The following is a 20,861-nucleotide window of genomic DNA, read 5'->3' on the forward strand; positions in this document are numbered from 1 at the left end:
GCATTCAATACTAGCTGTTATTCATTCAACACGTATTTACTGAGCACCTGCTGGGTGCCAGCAGTGAACGAATGAAAAGTCAGTCCTCAAGGAATGTACCTGGGGTGGGCACAGGAGCTGGAGGAAATACAGGCTCAGTGGCTTTGTATGCTCTGTCAGACGGTGGGAAGCGCTGGGGAGAATAGCAGAGCAGCATGGAGGGCAGAGTGTAAGGAGGTCCTCTCACTGGCAGGTGGGATGGCATTTGAGTAGAGGCTCGACAGGGTAAGGAAAAGCTTTCCAGGCTGAGGGCACAGCCCTTGCAAAGGCCCTGAGGTGGGCGTGCCTGTTGTGTTTGGAGAATGTCTGACCAGTGAGACTGAAGTGGATTCTTCGGGGGGGAGTGATGGGGGGGAGTTTGGGGAAGTAGTGAGAGGGTCAGATCCCACAGGGCCTGTAGGCCATGGGGAGGACGTCGGCATTTACTCTAGTGAGATGGGAACCCCTGGAGAGTTCTGAGCAGCATTGTGCTGTGATCCACCTTTCCTTGTAACAGGCTCCCAAGCTGATGCCTGAAGAATAGACTAGGGGGCAGGGTGGGAGCAGGGAGCCCGGGTGAGATATGATGGTGTTGGTAGAATTGGGACTAGCTTGGCTGCCGTGTGTGAATCAGCCAGCATAGTGCCTGCCTACACAGCAGGCTCATTTTAGCCCCACTTTCTGAGCCCCTGCTGTGTGGAGGGCAGGTACTGGCACCATGTGTCCATTGTCTCTTTAAGTTCTCTGATCATGTGGGCTATTTCCAGTCCCCAGATGAAGAAACCAGTTCCTAGAGAGGTAAAGCCACTGGCCCAGTTCCCTAGCAGGTTTTTCCGTGCTGTAGCAGGGAGGTTGCTGATAGAAACATATTCAGGCCAGAGAAGGAAGTGACAGACAGAGGCCTTTGAGCTCTTTGCCTGTTCGCAACCTCTAGTTTCAGCTGGGCCAGCCCGTTCAAGGAGCAGAGTGTGGGTCCCACCTCCTGGAGCACAGTCACAGGCAGTTGGAAGGAATCTGGAGGCCCTCATGATGTCTGGGTGAAGAAAATCACTCAGTCCTCAATCAGACCTGGCAAGGGCTGGGGTCAGAAGAGGAAACTCCAGCTCATACTTCACTCCTAGAGTGAAGCACTTTGAAAGGAAATTGCCTTGGAAATCTCAGGGGGGCAGGGCAGGGAGGGAAGGAGACAGGGCAAGAGCAGGTGTCACTCATCCCAATCCCAGCCAGTACGGGGTCAGGGCCCAGCTCTTACCTGCAGGCCAGGTGCTGCTGCACGTCCTTCTCCAGTCACTGCTGAGGCAGTCTGCTTGCCTCCCTAGAAGGTGGCCCTTGTCCCAGCTGGGCTCCTGCTCTGGGAAGGGTGGTGCCTGCCCCTGTTCGGCTGACTCACCTTGGACTGGGATGGGCCCAGGTAAGGCCCTGTGGCTGGATAAACAAGGCAGGTCACCAGGCCCAGAGGTCTTTGACCTTAGTGTACATTTGGAGGTAGGGTTAGGGGGCACACAGCTGCTGAGATGGGCATGAACCAAGACTTCCTTGCCTTGCCTTGAGGAACCTGGCATTGGGATTAGACACCGAATCCCGCTGATGGTGGAAAGCAGTTGACTGGAGGGCGGTTTGATGGGTATCTGGGGTCTTAAAAAATGGTCAAACCTTGTGACCCCACATTTCCTCTTCTAGGTATTTGTTACAGTGAGGTCCCAGGGCCCATCACCATGTTGCTTCTAGGAAGGAAAATCTAGAAATCCCAAATGCCCATTATCTCTGGAAGATCACAAAGCTATTAAAGTCATTTCAGGAAGAAGCTATGAGGAAATGTACCAGTGAGATACTGAAAAATCAATATTGTGATTCTGATCTTGTTCATTTTTTGAAAAGTGACGTAGACATATACTAAGATGCTGAGTGTCTCCGGATGGTGGCATTGAGGGTGAAGTTTCCAGTTTGTGCTTTCGTGTGTGTTCCAAGGTGATGGTGGGTTTTGTTTTTAGTTAGTTTTTGCTCTGAATGCTTATGGTTTTTATAAGGGAGGAGCAAATTAAGTTTATGTTAAAAAGGAATTCAGATTGGTTGTCTCCTGGGAGGGGACTAAGCTGTGTTCTGGGGCAGGAGGGGATTTATTTTTATAACACCTTTTTTTGTGTGTCTTTTAAATTTTGAAAAATTTAAATGTATTACTTATACCCAGAAACAATTATGTAAAATTAAAGTTAAACAGAAAAAAAGGAGGACTTTAGTTTAGATCCTGGTTTGGTTGGACAGAGTGCTTATCACCCTTGGTTCCTGGGCAGGGACTGGGGACCCACGTGCTGGGCAGGCCCATGAGGAGTGACGCAGTGTCCCCACTCAGGGTGTGGTGAGTATCAGGGCTGCTTGCCAGGCCAGTCAGGCGTCACCGTCACTGTGACCAGCCGGGGCACCGGCCTTGGGCGTGAGATCCTGAGTTCAGCCCCAGGGAGGAGACGCTGCCTGCCTATGAAGAGCTTACGGCCCAGCGGCCCACACAGGAAACGGGGAACAGGAGGAATAACAAGAAAGACATCTGCCACTAATTGAGCACTTACTGCCCAAAGAGCACAGAGACACTGCCCCGGGCACTTTAGAGGCCTCATCTCTGTGACTCCTCATATCTTCCGTGTGAAGTAGGTGTGATTGACCCTGCCCCACAGGTGGGGAAACTGAGGCATATTCCTCTCAAGTTACACAGCTGGAAGGTGGCTCCAAGGCCTCCTTTTCTCCTCTGAGACATGCTGTTTCAGAAGGCCGAGGTGTGGGACGCAGCTGGGGGCTGAGCCATGTGGGCCTGAAGCTGAGAGAACCGGGGGTCATGGACCCACCTTCGGCCAAAGCAAAGTAGGAAATAGAGACCCTAATTGAACCAAATGACGCCCACTCCCACCCCCCATACACACACCCCTCAGCTCACTCAGTCATGGTCTGAAGGGGCCTTAGAGGAGATGGAGAAGGAAGCAGGTCCTTCTGGGCGGGGGTCTTGCCTGTCGTCACCTGTCAGCGTAGAACCCAGGTCCCCTAACTCCCACCTGCACACAGGGGCTCTCCATTTTCTGGTTTCATAGTTACCCCTATTCCTGGTGTTTTATTCCGGCCACAAATCTTTCATTGGGCATAGCCATGTTTAAACTCCAGCTCCTCACTGCTTCCAGGTCAGGACCAAACTCTCAGGGTTGACATTTGAGGCCTCCACGGTCCACTCCCTTTGTTCCCTCTTCAGCCTTGTTCTCCTAGACACCTCTCAGCCAGGCCAGAGTCCTCACCATTCCCTCTTATCCTGATTCTGTACCTTTGCCTGTGCGCCTGCCTCCCGGCCTGGCCAGATCCGCTGAGCTCCTCTCCCGGGAAGCCTCTCACCCATCTCCTTCCCTGTGGCGTCTCCCACCTCTGACTCTGGATCAGACTGTCCTGTTCCGTTCTTTAATGATAACCATCTCGTATTCATGTGTACCGTAGGCCACCCAATTAGACCCTCAGTTTCTTGAGGGCAGGGTCTAGTTATTAGATCTACAGTGGCTGATCTTTTCAAAATAAAGATTGCAACCTATGCTCTGACCAGGATATAGTTCTGCTTTGTTATTTATTTGTATGAACAGTCATAAAAGGTCTTAAAACTTTGGGTGGCCAGTATACAGCATACACTCGGAAACTCCTATCAGCACCCATGGCAGACCTGAGTCATCAGCCACTACACCCCTCCCTGCTGACGGAGTCCTCTCGTGATGCTGCAGGCAGCTCTGTCACCTGGAGTTGGCCTGTGAGGTAAAATCCCTGTGCCATCAGGAATGGGTGCTCCACGATGGCAGGGGCCTAGCAGTGCCTGGCACACAGTAGGCTCTCGGTAAATATCGATGGGATGAATAAACACCCTCCTGGAAAAGCCAGTCACATCTTTGAAAGACCCTTCTTTCAAAGATGGTTTGGGCTGGGGCGTCAGGTTTGAGTCCCGGATGTGTGATGTTGCACGGATTGCTAAGCCTTTCTGGGCTGCAGTTTTCCACGTCTGCCTGCTGGCATTCCATAATGTTAGTTCCCTACTTCCTCATGACTGCAAGCTACAGAAACACAAGTCATCTGGTTCCAGTGAAAATGGAGGCGCCCTTCCTGGAAGAAGGGAGAATGGTGGCTGCGCAGTGAGGAGCAGCTGTGCAGTCCTGCCCTCTGCCTGGGATCTGGGGGGTGCGGCTGCGTCCCTACCGCTGAGTGCCAGTAACAGGAAGAGCACCATTGCCGAGCTCCGCCTGCTCTCAGGGTGCTCTGCTGGACACTGGGCACAAGCTGATCTCATCTGTTCACAGCAGCCCCCAGATTCAGAGAGTGAAGCATCTTGGCCGAGGCCAAACAGCCCAAGAGTGCTGAAGCCAGGCCTTGAACAGAGCCACCTGGGTTCTAGGAGTCTCCACCGTGCACAGCTGAGCCTACAGGAAGCCCACAAAGAAGTCCTATGTAGACTTCAACCCAGGTTGTGAGAGTTTCATCGCATGGCCACACAGAGCTGCATGGGAGGCTGGGAAATAGTCTGTTGGCCGGGCACGTTGCCAGGTACTATCAAGGTTCGGTTAGTAAGGAAGAGGAGGAGCATGGATATTGGGTAAGCGACAAGCAGTCTTAGCCACCTGTGCCAAGGTGTGCTGAGGGCTCCCCAGGCCAAACTGTGATGCTGCCTGAGTCTGTGAGCAGCAGCCTGAGGACACTGCCAGCGAGAGAGGGGGTGCATGTGGAAGAGCCCTGAATGGGGGTGGAGGGTCTGCCTTTGACTCCGCAGGCCTCAGCCTTCCTATCTGTCACATGAGGGTCATGAGTGCCAGTAAGAATTCTGGCCCTAAGTGGATTCTGCCACAGGTTTGTGCCAAGAGCATGCTGTCTGGTCCCTGCCCTCTCTGGGCCTCAGTCTCCACATTTGGCCAGGGGAGAGTTTGGATGGGTTATCTTTGAAATTCCCCCCAGATGTGCCATCTAAGGGCCCACAAAAGGCCAACTCAGTGCCATCCCCAGTCCCTTCGGGGGCCCAGATACCAAAGATAACCATTTTAAGCATTTGGTCTCCAGACGTGGAACGTCCTTCATGCCGTGTCTGAGCTCCATCTTGGTTTTGCTGTTTGGAGATTTGTACTAGTCGGGGTGGGCTAAGTTAGGCTGCGGCAACAACCCCGACATCTTAGTGGCTCCTAACACAGAGCATTTCTCGTGCACAGCACAGATCCATTGAGGGCTGGCGGGGCTCTCTACGTCTCCTCACTCCAGGACCCAGGGTGACAGAGCAGCTGCCATCTCAAAGCTGTCAGAGGGAAAGAGGTCTCCATCTGGCAATTAAATGCTCCAGTCTGAAGTGACAAATGTCACTTCTCATACCTCATTGGTTAGGTGACCCCATCCAGCCGCAAGAGGGCAAGGAAGTGTCATCCCCCCACATGCTTGGAAGGCAGAGAGTGGGAAATACGGGAGATTGATGCTGATGACCTCAGGCCCCTGCTCCAGGGTGTCACCCGTGCAGGACTAGGGGAGCAGATGTGACCTGAAGGGTGACGGAGCCCCACTGGGATCTACGTGGGGAGTGAGGGGGCTGAGAGACGGAAAGACACCTGACATTCCGGAGCCTGAGACTGTGATGCCAGACGGTTCTAGCTGCCAGTCTGCCACAGTCTGAATATTTGCGTCCCCTCAAAATTCATACGTTGAAAGCTAATCTCAAATTTGATAGTAGTAAGAGGTAAGGATCTTCCGGTAGGTGATTAAGTTGTGAGGGTGGAGCCCTTGTGAACGAGAGTGTCAGAATCCCGGGTTTCAGCACCGGAGATGTCAGGGGCGGGGAGTCTGCCCTCAATTCCTGGTGTGCTGTTGGCCAAAGAATGACCGGGCACACCAAAGTGTCAAGTCCAGACCGTTATCCCAGTCCTCTGAATCCTTTCTTGGAAAAGTCACCAGCAAGGCCGATACGACGGAGTAACCTCAGGCAGGGAGCAGTTTCACAAGAGCAGCTCTTTATTGTCGAATAGAACGGGCCTGTCTCCGTGAGGGGAGAGAGACAAACCAACTCTCTCGCTGACCCACTCGCTGCTTCTGACTTCTCAGATCATTTCCTTTTATTAGCCCAGTCTGGAGGAGGGCTCCTGGGAGGTGTAGGATGTTATCAGATGATCAACAGGTATCCTCAAAATGCCATCTGCGTATATGAGCTCCCACTAAGAAAGCCCACATGTTGGAGGGGGTGAATTACAATGCAGATGCAAGCTGATGGCATATTAATTACCCTTAGGTTACTCTGGCTCACTTTCTAAATCTCACTATGCCTGGGCTGGGGAATCGCTAGATTGGGAAAGCATGTCCTCCTTCCCCAGGTGTAGCAGTTGCTCAGGATAGGCTTAAGGGTAACAGCAAAATGGTGTGCCCACTCTTATCCTTCTTCCCAGGTGGAGCAATTGCTCCCAACAGCATCAAAACAGGGAACCCTTGCCCTGAGAAGAGCAGGAGATTCTAATTATCTACCTAGCATGATTAGTGCCCTTGTAAAAGAGGCCCACGGGAGCTGGGTGTCCCTTCCTCCATGGGTGGAAGCAGTGAGGAGGCGCCATCTTTGAAGCAGAGAGCATCTTGAGCCTGGACTTTCCAGCCTCCAGAACTGTGAGCTGTAAATTTCTGTTTATAAATTACCCAGTGTAAGGTATTTTGTTACAGCAAAGACACAGTCCCGGCCTGGAGCCTCATTTACACTTCCATAAAGCTGGGACAGTATTTCCTAACCTGCAGAATTTTAAGGTGAAATGTGTGAGTAACAGTGGGGAAACGAGCCTTTATACTCCCAGCAGCCGTCTAGGGAAGGTGGTACTTTTCAGTGGAAGACCCTTTGCCCTCCTGAGCCCTTTGTTAAATTTGGGTGGGCACGTTTGAGAGCAGAAGCTTGAGGGAGGCGGTCAGGTTGGAGGGGGCTTAGTGTAAGACTGTGCTCACAAAGCACAATGTATTCTTAAGATATCTTTGTGGTGACTTTATTTGGGACAGTTTTGGAGGAAGGAGTTGATGGAGATAGGGGACCTGCTCCAATCCAAACAGGAGGTTTGGGCGTTTCCGTGGGAATCCACAAGATGGGGGAGCAAGAAGGAGAGCAGGTGAAGGAAGGCAAGGAGGGGCAGGGGCTGAAAGGTACAGCGACCTTCAGGGAAAGTCCCCTGGGAGGGTGGAGGCGAGCAGGGGAGGGGACTCTAAGAACAGACCTAGGCTGTGGCCTTGCTGTGATATAAGCCCCAGATCCTTGCTCCTCAGATCTTCAGAAAATTCCCGTTGACAAGATTTTCGCACACCTGTAATCCCAGCACTCTGGGAGGCCGAGGCAGGAGAATTGCTTGAGCTCGGGAGTTCTAGGCCAGCCTGAGCAAGAGTGAGACCCCGTCTCTACTAAAAATAGAAAAATTAGTTGGGCATGGTGGCGCATGCCTGTAGTCCCAGCTACGGGAGGCTGAGGTGGGAGGATCACTTGAGCTCAGGACTTTGAGGTAGCAGTGAGCTACCATGACAACACGACTCTACCTGGGGTGACAGAAGGAGACTCTATCTCCAAAAAAAAAAAAAAAAAAAAAAAAAAAAGCTAGGCCCTGGTCCTGCCCATCGCAGAGAGAAATGTAGCTAAGGCTTGGATTTAGTCTCCCCGAATACAGCCCTGACCTGCCGGCACAGTTCCTTGACTAAGCAGAGAAAGGAGGGAGAGGCCAGCAGAAAGACGAGACAAAAACTCTCTGAGATGAGGAGCTAGCTCGTTAATGTAGGTGAGCGTGCCACTTTGCAGATCAGACAAACTAAGCCCTGGAGGGGTCAGACGACTCCCGAGGAAACCCAGCCAGCCAGTGGCACAGTCAGGGTGAAGAGCCACATCTGCCTTCCTGTAGCCGTCAGAGGACGGAAACTGGGGCACAGAAAGGGGGAGGGCCTTGCCCAGGGTCACAGAGTAATTCAGTAGCAGAGCCGAGATACAATGCCTCCATATCCTGGTCTCTTCCGACTGCCAGGCTGGGAAGGTTGCCCAGCCCTTTTACCCACTTCTGGCCTTGTGTTGGGGGGGGGGAATCTGGGTGTCGGGTAGGGAGAGGCAGCATGATCTTCTGAGAAATCTACTCAGGCCCAGACACTGGGGCCTGAACCGGTCCCCCTGCATCCTGGCTGGAAGCAGCATTTCGAAAGCTGATCTTGAGCAAGATGGAAACTCTGAGGACAGTCTGTCTGTTCATGGTTGCTCCCATGTTCTTGACCCTCGGGTGGCCCTGTCGGGTGGGTTCCTCGGTTGAGTAGGACTCAGTCTCAGCTATCGGCACTCCTAACTAGGGGGACTGTCCTTGCAGTGGAGTGGGGGAGGTGCCAGAGCTCAGACGCTCTCCTGGCCTGGCTGGAGCCACTCCCGCCTCGGTCCCGAAACAGGGCAGACAGGAAGGCAGGAACAATGGGCAGCCGGCGGCAGGGGGTTCCTGAGCCTGGGGTGGGACAGCTAGGGCCTGGCTGCCACCAAGGCTGGGTGTACAAGGTCCCTGTGCCAGAGACTAACAATAAGATTAGCGACCAACATTTTTGAGCATTTAATGTATGCCAGAGGCACCTGTGTTAAACACTTTAGATCAATTATGTCATGGAATCCTCACCTGACCCTTATTTTTGGCTCCATTTTATAGATGAAGAAATTGAGGCACAGTATTTAAGTAAAATGTCCAAAGTTAAGTCAGAGGTGAAAGCAAGATTTGAACCCAGGCACACTGGCTCCAGATCCTGTGCTCTTAACTACTATAAATATTACATATGTATGCATATATAATTAAATATATATGCTATATATACACTTTCTCATAATTCTCCTTTTTCACTTAATTTATCATTGACAGCTTTCTATGTCATCAACATCATCCTTGTTTAACGTGCTAACGTGTCGGTAAGACCTTATCCCTGCGCCCCCGCCCCCACCCCAGTCTGTTTTTCCTACCACCTGTGGGCCTGGATTTCCACCTTGTCCTGGTAATGTAAAAAGCCTACGTGGTCAAAAATAGTGAATGATTGACTAAAGCAGCAGTCCCCAACCTTTTTGGCACCAGGGACTGGTTTCATGGAAGACAATTTTTCCAAGGACTGGGAAGGGGTGGGGGATGGCGAGCAACAGGGAGCAGCTGTAAATACGGGTGAAGCTTGTCTTGCCCGAGGCTCATGTCCTGCTGTGAGCCACCCATTCCCAGCAGGCCACAGCCCTGTACTGGTCCACAGGACTAAAGAATGTCACACACACCTATATAACAGAACGTTGCTCAGGAGTGGAAATGGCACTGCAAGAGTAGACTTAATAACCCAGGCAGGTACTGGCATGTACAATAGAAACCCACTTTTAAAAAGTGTGGGTATATGTATGTATACATATTTCTGTGTGTGCGTGGGGAATAAAGCCCAGAACAAACCGCAGGATATCTGGGTGAAGAATGCTAGTTATTTTATTGCTTTTATTCTTAGCCATTTAATAAGCTTTCCAAAATGAATGTGCATTAGCTGCACAATTTTAAAAAATAAGGCCGGGTGCGGTAGCTCACGCCTGTAATCCTAGCACTCTGGGAGGCCAAGGCGGGAGGATTGCTTGAGCTCAGGAGTTCAAGACCAGCCTGAGCAAGAGCAAGATCCCATCTCTACTTAAAAAATAGAAAGAAATTAGCTGAACAACTAAAAATGTATATAGAAAAATTAGCCAGGCATGGTGGCGCATGCCTGTAGTCCCAGCTACTCGAGAGACTGAGGCAGGAGGATCGCTTGAGCCCAGGAGTTTGAGGTTGCTATGAGCTAGGCTGATGCCACAGAACTCTAGCCTGGGCAACAGAGTGAGATTCTGTCTCAAAAAAAAATAATAATAATAATCATAAACATTAAAAAACCTTACTTTAAAAATATTAGAAGAAAATACAATAATTATTACAAGTTGTTTGGGAGGGGTAAGGTTTTGAATTCTTCTATACCTCTATTTTACTGTAAAGTTATAGTAATTTTATAATGGAAGAGTAAACTTTTAAAAGAGAAATAGGGGATTTGGTGACCAAGAGGATAGATTAGCACATGCTGAAATTTCTCCCTTTTTATTTCAAAAACATAAAAATGATAGCAAAAAAATTAAAAATATGCATAAATACACACACATACACTCATTCTCAAAATCTCTGTGAACCAGAAGCCAAAAATAAAGATGCCAGTGTAGTTAGCAGGGATTGAGCCACGAGGCCTATAGGAGCTGGGTCTAGAAGGAGGCTCTGGGCTGTGGCAGCCAGCCTCCAGGATGGTCTCAGTTGATTCTCCTCCTTGTACTCACGCCCTTCTGGTCCCCTCCCCTAATTACCCCCGCCCCGTATAAATCAGGGCTGATCTGTTACTAGCAGAGTATGAAGCGACAGTGTATGACTTCCAAACTAGGCCATTAAGGACATTGCAGCTTCCACTGTGGTCTCTTGGATCACTTGCTCTGTGGAAAACCAGCTGCCATGTTGTGAGGATACTCAAGAGGCTCTGTAGAGGGCTCACATGGGAAAGAATCGGGACAAGCAACCCTGCAAGTCAACCCTACGATCTTGATGGCTGATGACACAAAGACCACAAAGGAAAGGGTACGCACAGCTGGCAGCACTATGTATCGGGGCTTCAGATGTTTCCTCTCAGACGCTGTGGTTTTATTTCTAGAAATTTACTCAAAGGAATTTTTCATGAATGTGGGGAAATATTTAGCTAAAATGATGTCTCACACTGTTAATGTTAAAAACCCCAAATTGAAAACAGCCTAAATAAAAACAAAAACAAAAGAAACTAATAGTGGCCTTGGAGGAGCTGTGGTTGTAACGATCTACAAGATGGGTTTTCCCGAAGCTGCCAGTTCTTTTAGAACTCATCAAATTGAGGCTGCTCCAACCAGCTCTCCAGGTGATGGACTTAAGGCAAATCTTGTCTTTAAGGAGATTGAGAAGAAGGTTGAAGAGGAAGGGGAACAGTTTGTGAAGAAAATCGGTGGTATTTTTGCCTTCACGGTGAAGGATGGCCCTGGGGGTAAAGAAGCCACCTGGGTGGTAGACGTGAAGAACGGCAAAGGATCAGTGCTTCCTAACTCAGAGACAGAATCTCACTGTGTTGCCCAGGCTGGTCTTGAACTCCTGGCCTCAGCAATCCTCCCGTCTTGGCCTCCCAAAGTGCTAGGATTACAGATAAGAAGGCTGACTGCACAATCACAATGGCTGACTCTGACTTACTGGCTTTAATGACTGTTAAAATGAATCCTCAGTTGGCCTTCTTTCAAGGCAAATTGAAAATCACTGGAAATATGGGTCTGGCTATGAAGTTGCAAAATCTTCAGCTTCAGCCAGGCAAAGCTAAGCTGTGAAGAACTCCCTTTGACTACTTTTGAAAATAAAGATGAAATATATAGATATATAGCCATATATTTCATTGTCAGAATTTAGACTGAGACTACACATTTGCAAATTGTGTGAGATAGATTTTTTTTTTTTTTTTTTTGAGACAGAGTTTCACTTTGTTGCCCAGGCTAGAGTGAGTGCCATGGTGGCAGCCTAGCTCACAGCAACCTCAAACTCCTGGGCTTAAGCGATCCTACTGCCTCAGCCTCCCTAGTAGCTGGGACTACAGGCATGTGCCACCATGCCCGGCTAAATTTTTCTACATATATTTTAGTTGGCCAGATAATTTCTTTCTATTTTTAGTAGAGACAGGGTCTCGAACTCCTGACCTCGAGCTATCCACCCGCCTCGGCCTCCCAGAGTGCTAGAATTACAGGCGTGAGCCACCGCTCCCGGCCTATAGATTTGTTTTTAAATGGGTATGACCAATCCCGTTTTTCCTACGCTCTGGGCGAATAGAGCCTGGTGGTGCACTACTACTTTGCTGAATTGCATACAACTGTGGGTTACAAAGTGAATATGGTAATTATGGTTTGGGGTAAAATTGAGTTTCAGAGTAAAATTAGGAACAATAAAATCCAAAAAATTATGTAAACAAAAGCTCTTGTTTTGCATATAAAGTATATTTAAGGATTATTCTGCTGAAGATTCAGTTTAAGAGTTTTCCTTGGAGAGAATGAAGGAAGAAACAATACCAATAGTTGGTGAGTAATTAGTGTTGTGCGCTTAATGACCTTAATCAGTCTCTCATTAATAGTTCTTAAAATTCTGTACCGGGATTAAAAAGAAAAAAAAAAAAAAACTTTAAAAATTTTGCATTTCCTGCCATCAGAAACAGTATTTTCTTCCCAAATCAAAATAAAAGAAATATGATCACAGCTTGGGGGGAATGTGTAACTGAATGCAGGCCTATTTTTAAAATAAAAATATTTTAAAAATTTTAAAAATGGGTTTCCTTCTTGAAAAATCAGTGTACTAGAGTCATAAAACACTGTTGTTAAAATAACTGAACAAAGTTTGCTTAGAGATGCAGTTTTTAAATTATATTTAAATTTATAAAGCTCTCAATCTTTTGTTATAGTTTTCCTTTTTCATGTGAGTTTAATTATCTGCATTTATCTTTTTTCCTAGTTTTTCTAATACTAATGTTATTTCTTATATTCAGTAAGATATGGGATAAAATAATGCTTTTAGAAGAATGTTTAATAGAAAATTAAAATAGCTCTTCCTGGTTTAAAAAAAAAAAAAGAAACTAATAGCAACAACAAAAGGAAACGGAGGATTGGTTGAGGCACATGAATGCCACAGATCTAGGGTAGCTTGTTGGCAAAGACAGTAATTCCCCCCATCGTCCTGTGCCCCTTCGAAAAGTCACATTACTGCTCTGCTCATCAAGAGGTGGAGTCTCTCTCCCCATCCCTTCAATCCAGGCAGGCCTTATAAATTGCTTGGACCAAAAAGATGAGGTGGAAATGACATTGTATAATTTTTGAGCTTGGGCTTCAAGAGGTCTTGCAAATTTCACTCTCATTCTTGTAGAACAGAAATCTGCAAACTACAACCCATGGGCCACATTCAGACCACTGCCTGTTCTTGTACATAAGGCTTTATTGGAACATAGTCATGCTCATTTGTTTATTAGTGTCCGTGGCAACCTTAATGGCAGCGTTAAATAGTTATGACAGAGACTACATTTGGCTGGTAAAGGCTAAAATATGTACTACTTGGCTTTTTAAGAAAAAGCTTGTCTTAGAACATTGTATCACCATGTGCACCGCCTGGGTTAGCATGTAGGAGAATCCAGAGCACAAAGATGAATTGTTCCAGGCAATACCTGCAGCCACTCAGTCCAGGGAACTTTGTTACAGCAGCCCTAGAACACTAATACAATTGGGCAGTGTGATTCCTTCAGCTTTATTCTTTAGTTGTTTTTCCAAAATCTTTTTAGCTATTCTACTTCCTTTACCTTTTGATAGGAATTGTGTTAACCTATAGGTCAATTTGGGGAGAAAAGACATTTTTAGTATGGTCTTCCAGCCCATGACCATGGTATGTCACCTGCATTTACTTCTTTGATGTCGTTCATCAGTGTTTTGTAGGTTTCAGCATACAGATCCTGCACGTGTTTGTTAGGCTTATATTTCATTTCTTTGGGGCTATTGTAAATGATATTGTTATTAATTTTAGTCTCCAATTGTTTTTTGCTAATATACGGGCATGCAATTAATTTTTGTGTGTTGACCTTATGTCTTGCTACCCAGATAAATTTATTTATTAGTTCTGGGAATTTTTATATTTTGGGGATTTTCCATTATGTCATCTGTAAATAGGGATAGTTTTATCTCTTCCCTTCCAGTCTATATGCCCTTCATTTCCTTTTCTTGCCTTATGCTCTGGCTAGAACGTCCAGTATTATGTTGAATAGAAATGATGACAACAGACGTACTTGTCTTGTTCCTAATCTTGGAGAGAATTCAACATTCGTCATTATGATGTCAGCTGTGTGGTGTTTTTGGTTTTGTTTAGTTTTTTAAAATAAGGGCATAGCAACACCTTTATTTTGTCAAGTAACATTTAGAGGATAAATATATGTCCGTATTAAGATTTTAAAAATAATTCATAGACTTTATTTTTTTTACTATAGTTTTAGATTTACAGAATGAGCTGATAGAACACAGAGTTCCATATCTTTCTTCCCAATCCCCATAAAGCTTCCCCTATTATTAACATCTTGTATTATATGGTACTTTTATTATGATTAATGAACCAGTATTGATACATTATTATTAACTATAGTACGTAGTTTACATTAAGGTTCATTTTTTGTGTTGTACAGATCTGTGACAAATGCATAATGTCATGTATTCACCATTACACTACCATGCAGAAGCTTCACTGCCCTAAAATCCCCTGTACCCCACCTGTTTATCCCCCTGCCTTCACCCCAATCCCCTGTCAACCACTGACCTTTTTACTTTCTCTCTGGTTTTGATTTTTGTAGAATGTCATAGTTGAAACCACACAGTATATAGGCTTTTCAGATTGGTTTCTTTCACTTAATAATATGCATTTGAGTTTCCTCCATGTCTTTTCATGGCCTGATGGTGCATTTCTTCTTATTGCTGAATAATATTCTATTGAATGAATGTACCAGACTTTGTTTATCCATTCGCCTGTTTTGGTTGCTTCCAGTTTTTGGCAATTATGAATAAAGCTGCTATAAATATTCATGTGCAGGTTTTTGAGTGGACATAAGTTTTTAATTCTATTTGGTTAAATACCTAGGAGTGCGATTGCTAAATCATATGGTAAGCGTATTTTAGTTTTGTAAGAAACTGACAAAGTGTCTTCAAAAGTGGCTGTGCATTTTGCATTCTCATCAGCAACGGAAGGGCATTCCTGTTGTTCTGTAGCATTGTCAACATTTGGTATTGTCAGTTTGTGGATTTTAGCCACACTAAAAGGTATGCAGTGATATCTCATGTTAACTTGCAATCTCCTAATGACATATGGTGTGGAGTATCATTTCTATGCTTATCTGCCATCTGTATATTTTCTTTGGTGAGGTGTCTTTTCAGACTTTTTACCCATTTTTAAAATTGTTTTCTTTAGTTTTGAATGTTTGTATATTTTGGATGTGTTTTATCAGGTAATGTGTTTTGCAAACGTATTCTAATCTGTGGCTTGCCTTTTCATTCTCTTAATGTTCTTTCACAGAGCAGAAGTTTCTAATTTTAATAAAGCCCAACTTAAGAATTTTTTCTTTCTTGGGTTGTGCTTTTGGTGTTGAATTTAAAAACTCATCACCAAACCTAAGGTCAGCTAGATTTGCTCTTATGTTATCATCTATGTTTTATAGTTTTGTGTTTTACATTTAGGTCTAAGATACATTTTGAGTTAAGTTTTGTAAAGGTGGAAAGACTGTGTCTAGATTCACTTTTTTTGTTTATGGATATCCAATTGTTCTAGCACCAGTTGTTAGATTAAATCTTTCCTCCATTGAACTTGTCAAAGATTAGTTGACTGTATTTATGTGTTTGTATTTCTGGGCTCTCTATTCTGTTTCATTGACCAATTGTCTATTCTTTTAGTAATACCACACAGTCTTGATTACTGTAGCTTTTTAATAAGTCTTAAAGTTTAGGTAGTATCAATCTTATGACATTTTTCTTTTTCAGTATTGTGTTGGTCATTCTGGGTCCTTTGAATTTCCATATAAGCTTTAGAATTAGTTTGTCAATATCCACAAAATAACTTACTAGGGTTTTTACTGAGATTGTGTTGAATCTATGTATTGAGTAGGGGGAGAATTCTCATCTTAAAAATATTGAGTTTTCCTATCCATGTACATGGAATATCTCTCCATTTATATCTTCTTTGATTTTTATTAGAGTTTTATAGTTTTCCTCATATAGATACTGTACATATTTTGTTGGATTTATGCCTAAATATTATTTTTTGTGCTAATGTAAGTGGCATTATGTTTCTAATTTCAAATTCCAATTGTTCATTGTTGGCTTGTAAGAAAGCAAACAACTTTTATATATTAACTTTATATCTAAGTCCACTTTCAAATGACACTATACCACTGCCTGGGTAGTACAGTTACCTTATTTCAGATTATTAACAATTCTTCCCTCCCATCCCTTATAATATTGCTGCCATTCATTTCGCTTATCCATATGCTGTAATCACCTACTCACTGTTGATATTATTCTTCTGAGCAAAGAGTTATTTGTAAGATCAGGCAGGTAAAGAAAAAACAAAGATTTTCTTTTACCTTCATTTGTTCCTTCTCTGAGGCTCTTCCTTTCTACAGATCTGAGTTTCTAACCTAGATCATCTTCCTTCTCTGTGAAGAACTTCTAAGAACATTTCTTGCAAGGCAGGTATACAGGTCCCACGTTCCTTCAGTTTTTGTTTGTCTAAGAAAACTTTTACTTCTCCCTTACTTTTGAAAGATAATTTTTCTGGATACAAAATTTTAGTCTGGTTACATATTTCACTCCACTTTCTTGATTAAATAGTTTCTGATGAGAAGTTCAATGTAATTTTCATCCTTATTCTCTATAAGTAAGGTATTTTTCCTTTCTCTGGCTTCTTTCAGGATTTTGTTTTTGTCTTTGGTTTTCTGCAGTTTGAACATTATACGTTTAGAACATTATACGTTAGATTTTTTGGTATTTATCCTGTTTAGCATTTTCTGAGGTCCCTAGATTTGTGGTCTGGTGTCTATCTTTGATTTTGGAAAATTCTCAGCCATTACTACTTCAAATATTTCTTCGGCTCTTTTCTTTTGTTCTTCTTGTGTTCCCATTATGTGTATGTTACACCTTTTGCAATTGTCCCACAGTGCTTGGATATAATGTTCTTTTTTTTTTTTTTTTTTCATTCTTTTTTCTTGTTGTATTTCAGTCTGGGAAGTTTCTTTTGACATACCTTCAAGTTCACTGATTTTCACTGATTCTTTCCTCAACTGTGTCCTTTCTGCTGATGGGCCCATCAAAGGTATTCTTCATTTCTGTTACAATATGTTTGATTTTTTTATATTTCTTTTTGGGTCGTAGAATTTCTGTCTCTCTATTTAGATTGCCCATCTGTCCTTGCATGATGTCCACCTTTTCCATTAGAGCTCTTAGCATATTAGTCATAGTTATTTTAAATTCCCAGTCTGATAATTCCAAAATCTCTGCCTTATCTGAAACTGGTTCTGATGCTTGCTTTCTTTTCAGATTGTGTTTTTTTCCTTGCCTTTTAGCATGCCTAATAATTTTTGGTTGAAAACCAGATATGATGTATTGGGTAGTAGGAACTGAGGTAGGCCATTGGTGTAAGATTTTTTGTTTATGTGGTGAGAAGTTAGGCTGTGTTTACTGTTTGCTGAGGCTATAGGTGTTAGAGCCTTCTATTTCCTCTAGTATCATTGTTTTTCTCTGCTGGTACGGTTTGAATGTTTTTGTCCCCTCCAAGATTCATGTTGAAGCTTAGTCCTCAATGCAGCAGTGTTGGAAGGTGTAACCTTTGGGAGGAGATTGAGTCATGGGGGCTCCATCCTCATGAAAAAGATTAGGTGCCTTTATTAAAGGGCTTCACAGAGTGCGTTCCTCCCTATTTGCCCTTCTGCATTCTACCACGTGAGAACAGTGTTCCCCTCCTCTGGAGGATGCAGTGTTCAAAGAGCCATCTTAGAAGCAGAGATCAAACCCTCAACAGAAAACACACCTGCAAGCACCTTGATCTTGGACCTACCAGCCTTCAAAGCTGTGAGAAATAAATTTCTGTTCTTTACAGATTACCCTGTCTGTGGTATTCTATCAGCAAAACAGACTAAGATATCTCCCCTATTGTCTCTGGGTTTCTCTAGAGTCCTGTTAGAAGAGTCTGAGCCTTGCAGTTCTTTCACCTGTAGTCCAGTGTTGTTATTTAAGAGCCTGTTGACGTGGCAGTGGAGTGTAGGGGGAGAAGCAGCATTCTATAATCCCACGATTAGGTCTCAGTCTTTTAGTGGGCCTGTACCCCTGGGCTGTGAGCGTCACAGGTGCTTCTCAGCATCTCCCTCCTCCCTTAGATAGTTGAGTAGTTTCCTTTCCCCCAAGTTGGATAAGGCTCTGGTGAAGACTTTTCCCTTGCTACGTGTAGGCCTTCACTACTGAGAACGCACAGGGCTTATTTCAAAATGGTTACTTTCCCCTTCTCTTGCCAAAAATGAGATTTTTTTTCTTATTTTTTATTTTCACTGTAAGAACCTAATGGGCCTCCTAGGGGTAAAACTCCAGGAGTTTTTAACTCTCAAGCTAGTCCAAACTCAATGCTAGTGTGGAGCATTTTTAACTCTCATAGCTAGTCCAGCCTCCAGTGACCGACTGGAGTTACTATTACCTGTTCCTACCAGTTACTAACCCCACTGGCTTCTCCAGGTGAGTTGATCTGCACTCTCTGTATTCACCTGTCTCTCCAGTTTTTGGTGTGGCAGATTTTTCTGTGACTGTAATTCTCTGAAGAAAAGTCATTGAGTTTCAGTTTTTTCAGCTCTTTTCTTGTGGTGAGAGTACGAGTGATGCCTTGCTATTAATTGTTCTTTACACTATGTAAATTGTGTTTTTTTTAGGTGGTCTTTATCAAATTGAGAACATTCCCTTCTTAGTTTACTGAAAGTTGTTTTCATGAATGGGTGTTAAAATTCATCACATGATTTTTATGCATCATTGATATCACCATGTAATTTTCTTATTTAGACTATTAATATGGTTGATTATACTGATTAATTTTCAAATATTAAACCAGCCTTGTTTCCAAAGTATTGGGACTACAGGAAAAAAAATTAAAAAAAAAAAAAAATAAACCAGCCTTGTATTCCTGGAATGAGCCTCACTTGAGTGAGATATATACAGTTTAATTCCATCCTGATCAATCAGGAAACATATTTTGCATGATTTCAATTCTTTTAAATCTGTTACGGTTGTATGTCTCAGGATATGGTCTGTCTTGGTGAATGTTCCATGTGCACTTGAAAAGACGTGTATTTTGCTGCTGTTGGGTGGAATGAATCTTGTTGGTTCATGGTGTTGTTAATTTCTTCTATATATTTGATTATTTTCTGTTTAGTGGTTGTATCAATTAGTGAAAGAAGGATGTTGAAGTCCACACCTACAACTGTGGATTTATCTATCTCTTTCAATTCTGTCAGTTTTTGCTTCATGTATTTCACAACTCTGTTCAGTGTATCCCATTTTAGGGTGGTTATGTCCTCTTGGTTTGGGATTTGCTTGGCTTTTTAAATCTGAAGATTTATGTCTTTCATCAAATTTGGGAAGTTTTCATCTATTTCTTTAAGTATATTTTCAGTCCTGCACTCTTTCTCCTCTCCTTCTGGAACTCCAATAACATAAAAGTTAGATCTTTTGGTATTATCTGATAGTCCCTGAGGTTCTATTCATTTTTAAAAAATCTATTGTTTCTCTGTTAAGATTACATAACTTTTATTGGTCTATCTTCAAGTTCACTGCTTCTGTCCTCTGTCATTTCTTTTCTGCCATTGTGCTCATCCAGTGAGTTTGTTATCTCTGTTATTGTAGTTTTTAGTTCTAAAACTTTCATTTGGTTTTTCTTTTTATCTGGACTTTTTGGGTATTGTATTATGAGACTCTGGTTCACTTTTAAATCTTCTGTTCTAGCATGCATTCAACCTGTGTAAATTCAGAATGCACACTGTGGTCTGAGTTTGAATACCAATTTAGTTTCAAATTCAGTACTACCTTAGTCTGCCCTGCTTGTGCACTGCCCAGAGACCAATCCGAACCCCATGTGGTATTTCACATCATAGTTCAGCTCAAAGCTTTTGCTATGTTAACACACAGGTCACTTGGGGATGTGTCCCAGACTTCATGCACAAATGGAAAGAATCTCTTTCTGCAGCTTCCTCCTCTCTATAATCCTCCCCACATTCTAGCTATGGGACGGGGGGTGGGGGGGTGGGGTGGGGGGGTGGGCTGCCTCTTTGTTCTCTTTGCTTAGTGCAAGGCAAAGATACTGCCTCACAGTCTCCATAGCATCCCATGGGGAGGAGGAGGGAGTGGATATTACCTCTTACCATGTTAGTGCAGGGTGGGACTCACTAACAGAGCTCCATTTCAGTGCCCAAAATTCAGGGCGAGGGTGACAACACATTAACGCCACACCACAGTCTGCAGAGCCTGTTGGGGAGATGGAGGGCTGTGGCTTCCTTCATGGTGTTTGTCTGGAGCAGGGCAACTATTGTCAGAAGGGCTGTCCCTCATTGCTGTTGTCTTTTAAGTCCTTTGACTAGAGAAAGCATTTTCCTTGGGACTTTCTGCTTGTTGGCCGTTTCGGGTTGTGCCTTTCTCTAGTGCCCAGGATGAGATATATGAGGTAGGAAAGCCTCTAAGAATTCCCTGCCAGGCCACCCGCCGAGACCTAAGTTACCTAGCCAGCCCACCTTCTTTGCTCCACCTTTCAAAGTCTGCTGATATTTGCTTTATGTATTCCATCCAGAGTCTTTAGTTGTAATCAGTAAATTACAGATTAGACTTGTCTTTCTAGAGTTTTATATTAACAAAATTATGTAGAATGTTGCATTTGTGAAAGTCTGACTTCTTTTACTTAGTATAATATCTGTGATTCATCCATATTATTGGCATATCAGTAATTCATTCCTTTTGATTGCTTAGTATTCCATTATATTTTTGTCCATGCTTTCATTTGATTGTCACCATCCTGTGCTCTTGCCTGACAGACCCCAAGAGCCTAATGACCACAGCTGCTCCTGCCACCACCATTGCTACCATTTCTACTCTCAAAGCTACTGCTCTTTGATCCAAGTGGGGAAAATTCTGATGCAAATTAGTGCTTATTCCAAGGTATGGATAGGACAACATTCCAGGATGAAAGGTTTCTTCTGGATTTATC

At 44.2% G+C, this 20,861-nt stretch overlaps 1 protein-coding gene across 2 annotated transcripts; it reads left to right on the forward strand.

The window, feature by feature from the left end:
* The first annotated feature begins 10,847 nt into the window (after nucleotides 1-10,847).
* LOC138400968 (sterol carrier protein 2-like) lies at nucleotides 10,848-11,493 on the forward strand. 2 transcript variants are annotated; one of them, XM_069496150.1, is made up of 2 exons: nucleotides 10,848-11,148; nucleotides 11,226-11,493. In XM_069496150.1, the coding sequence occupies exons 1-2, from the start codon at nucleotides 10,878-10,880 to the stop codon at nucleotides 11,399-11,401; spliced, it is 447 nt and encodes a 148-aa protein (XP_069352251.1). In that variant the 5' UTR covers nucleotides 10,848-10,877; the 3' UTR covers nucleotides 11,402-11,493. The 2 variants fall into 2 exon arrangements, with proteins under 2 accessions (XP_069352251.1, XP_069352250.1); XM_069496149.1 differs by having other exon boundaries at nucleotides 10,854-11,018; nucleotides 11,226-11,328.
* The last annotated feature ends 9,368 nt before the right edge of the window (nucleotides 11,494-20,861 follow it).

The sequence above is a fragment of the Eulemur rufifrons genome, chromosome 20, assembly GCF_041146395.1.
Source record: "Eulemur rufifrons isolate Redbay chromosome 20, OSU_ERuf_1, whole genome shotgun sequence".
Taxonomy (NCBI): Eukaryota; Metazoa; Chordata; class Mammalia; order Primates; family Lemuridae; genus Eulemur; species Eulemur rufifrons.

What these genes read in the sequence shown, in the direction of transcription:
- LOC138400968 (XM_069496150.1), top strand. Translation starts at nt 10,878, where the DNA reads ATGGGTTTTCCCGAAGCTGCCAGTTCTTTTAGAACTCATCAAATTGAG. An exon ending in CTCAGAGACAGAATCTCACT is followed by an intron (nt 11,149 to 11,225) that starts GTGTTGCCCAGG and finishes CTAGGATTACAG; the next exon opens with ATAAGAAGGCTGACTGCACA.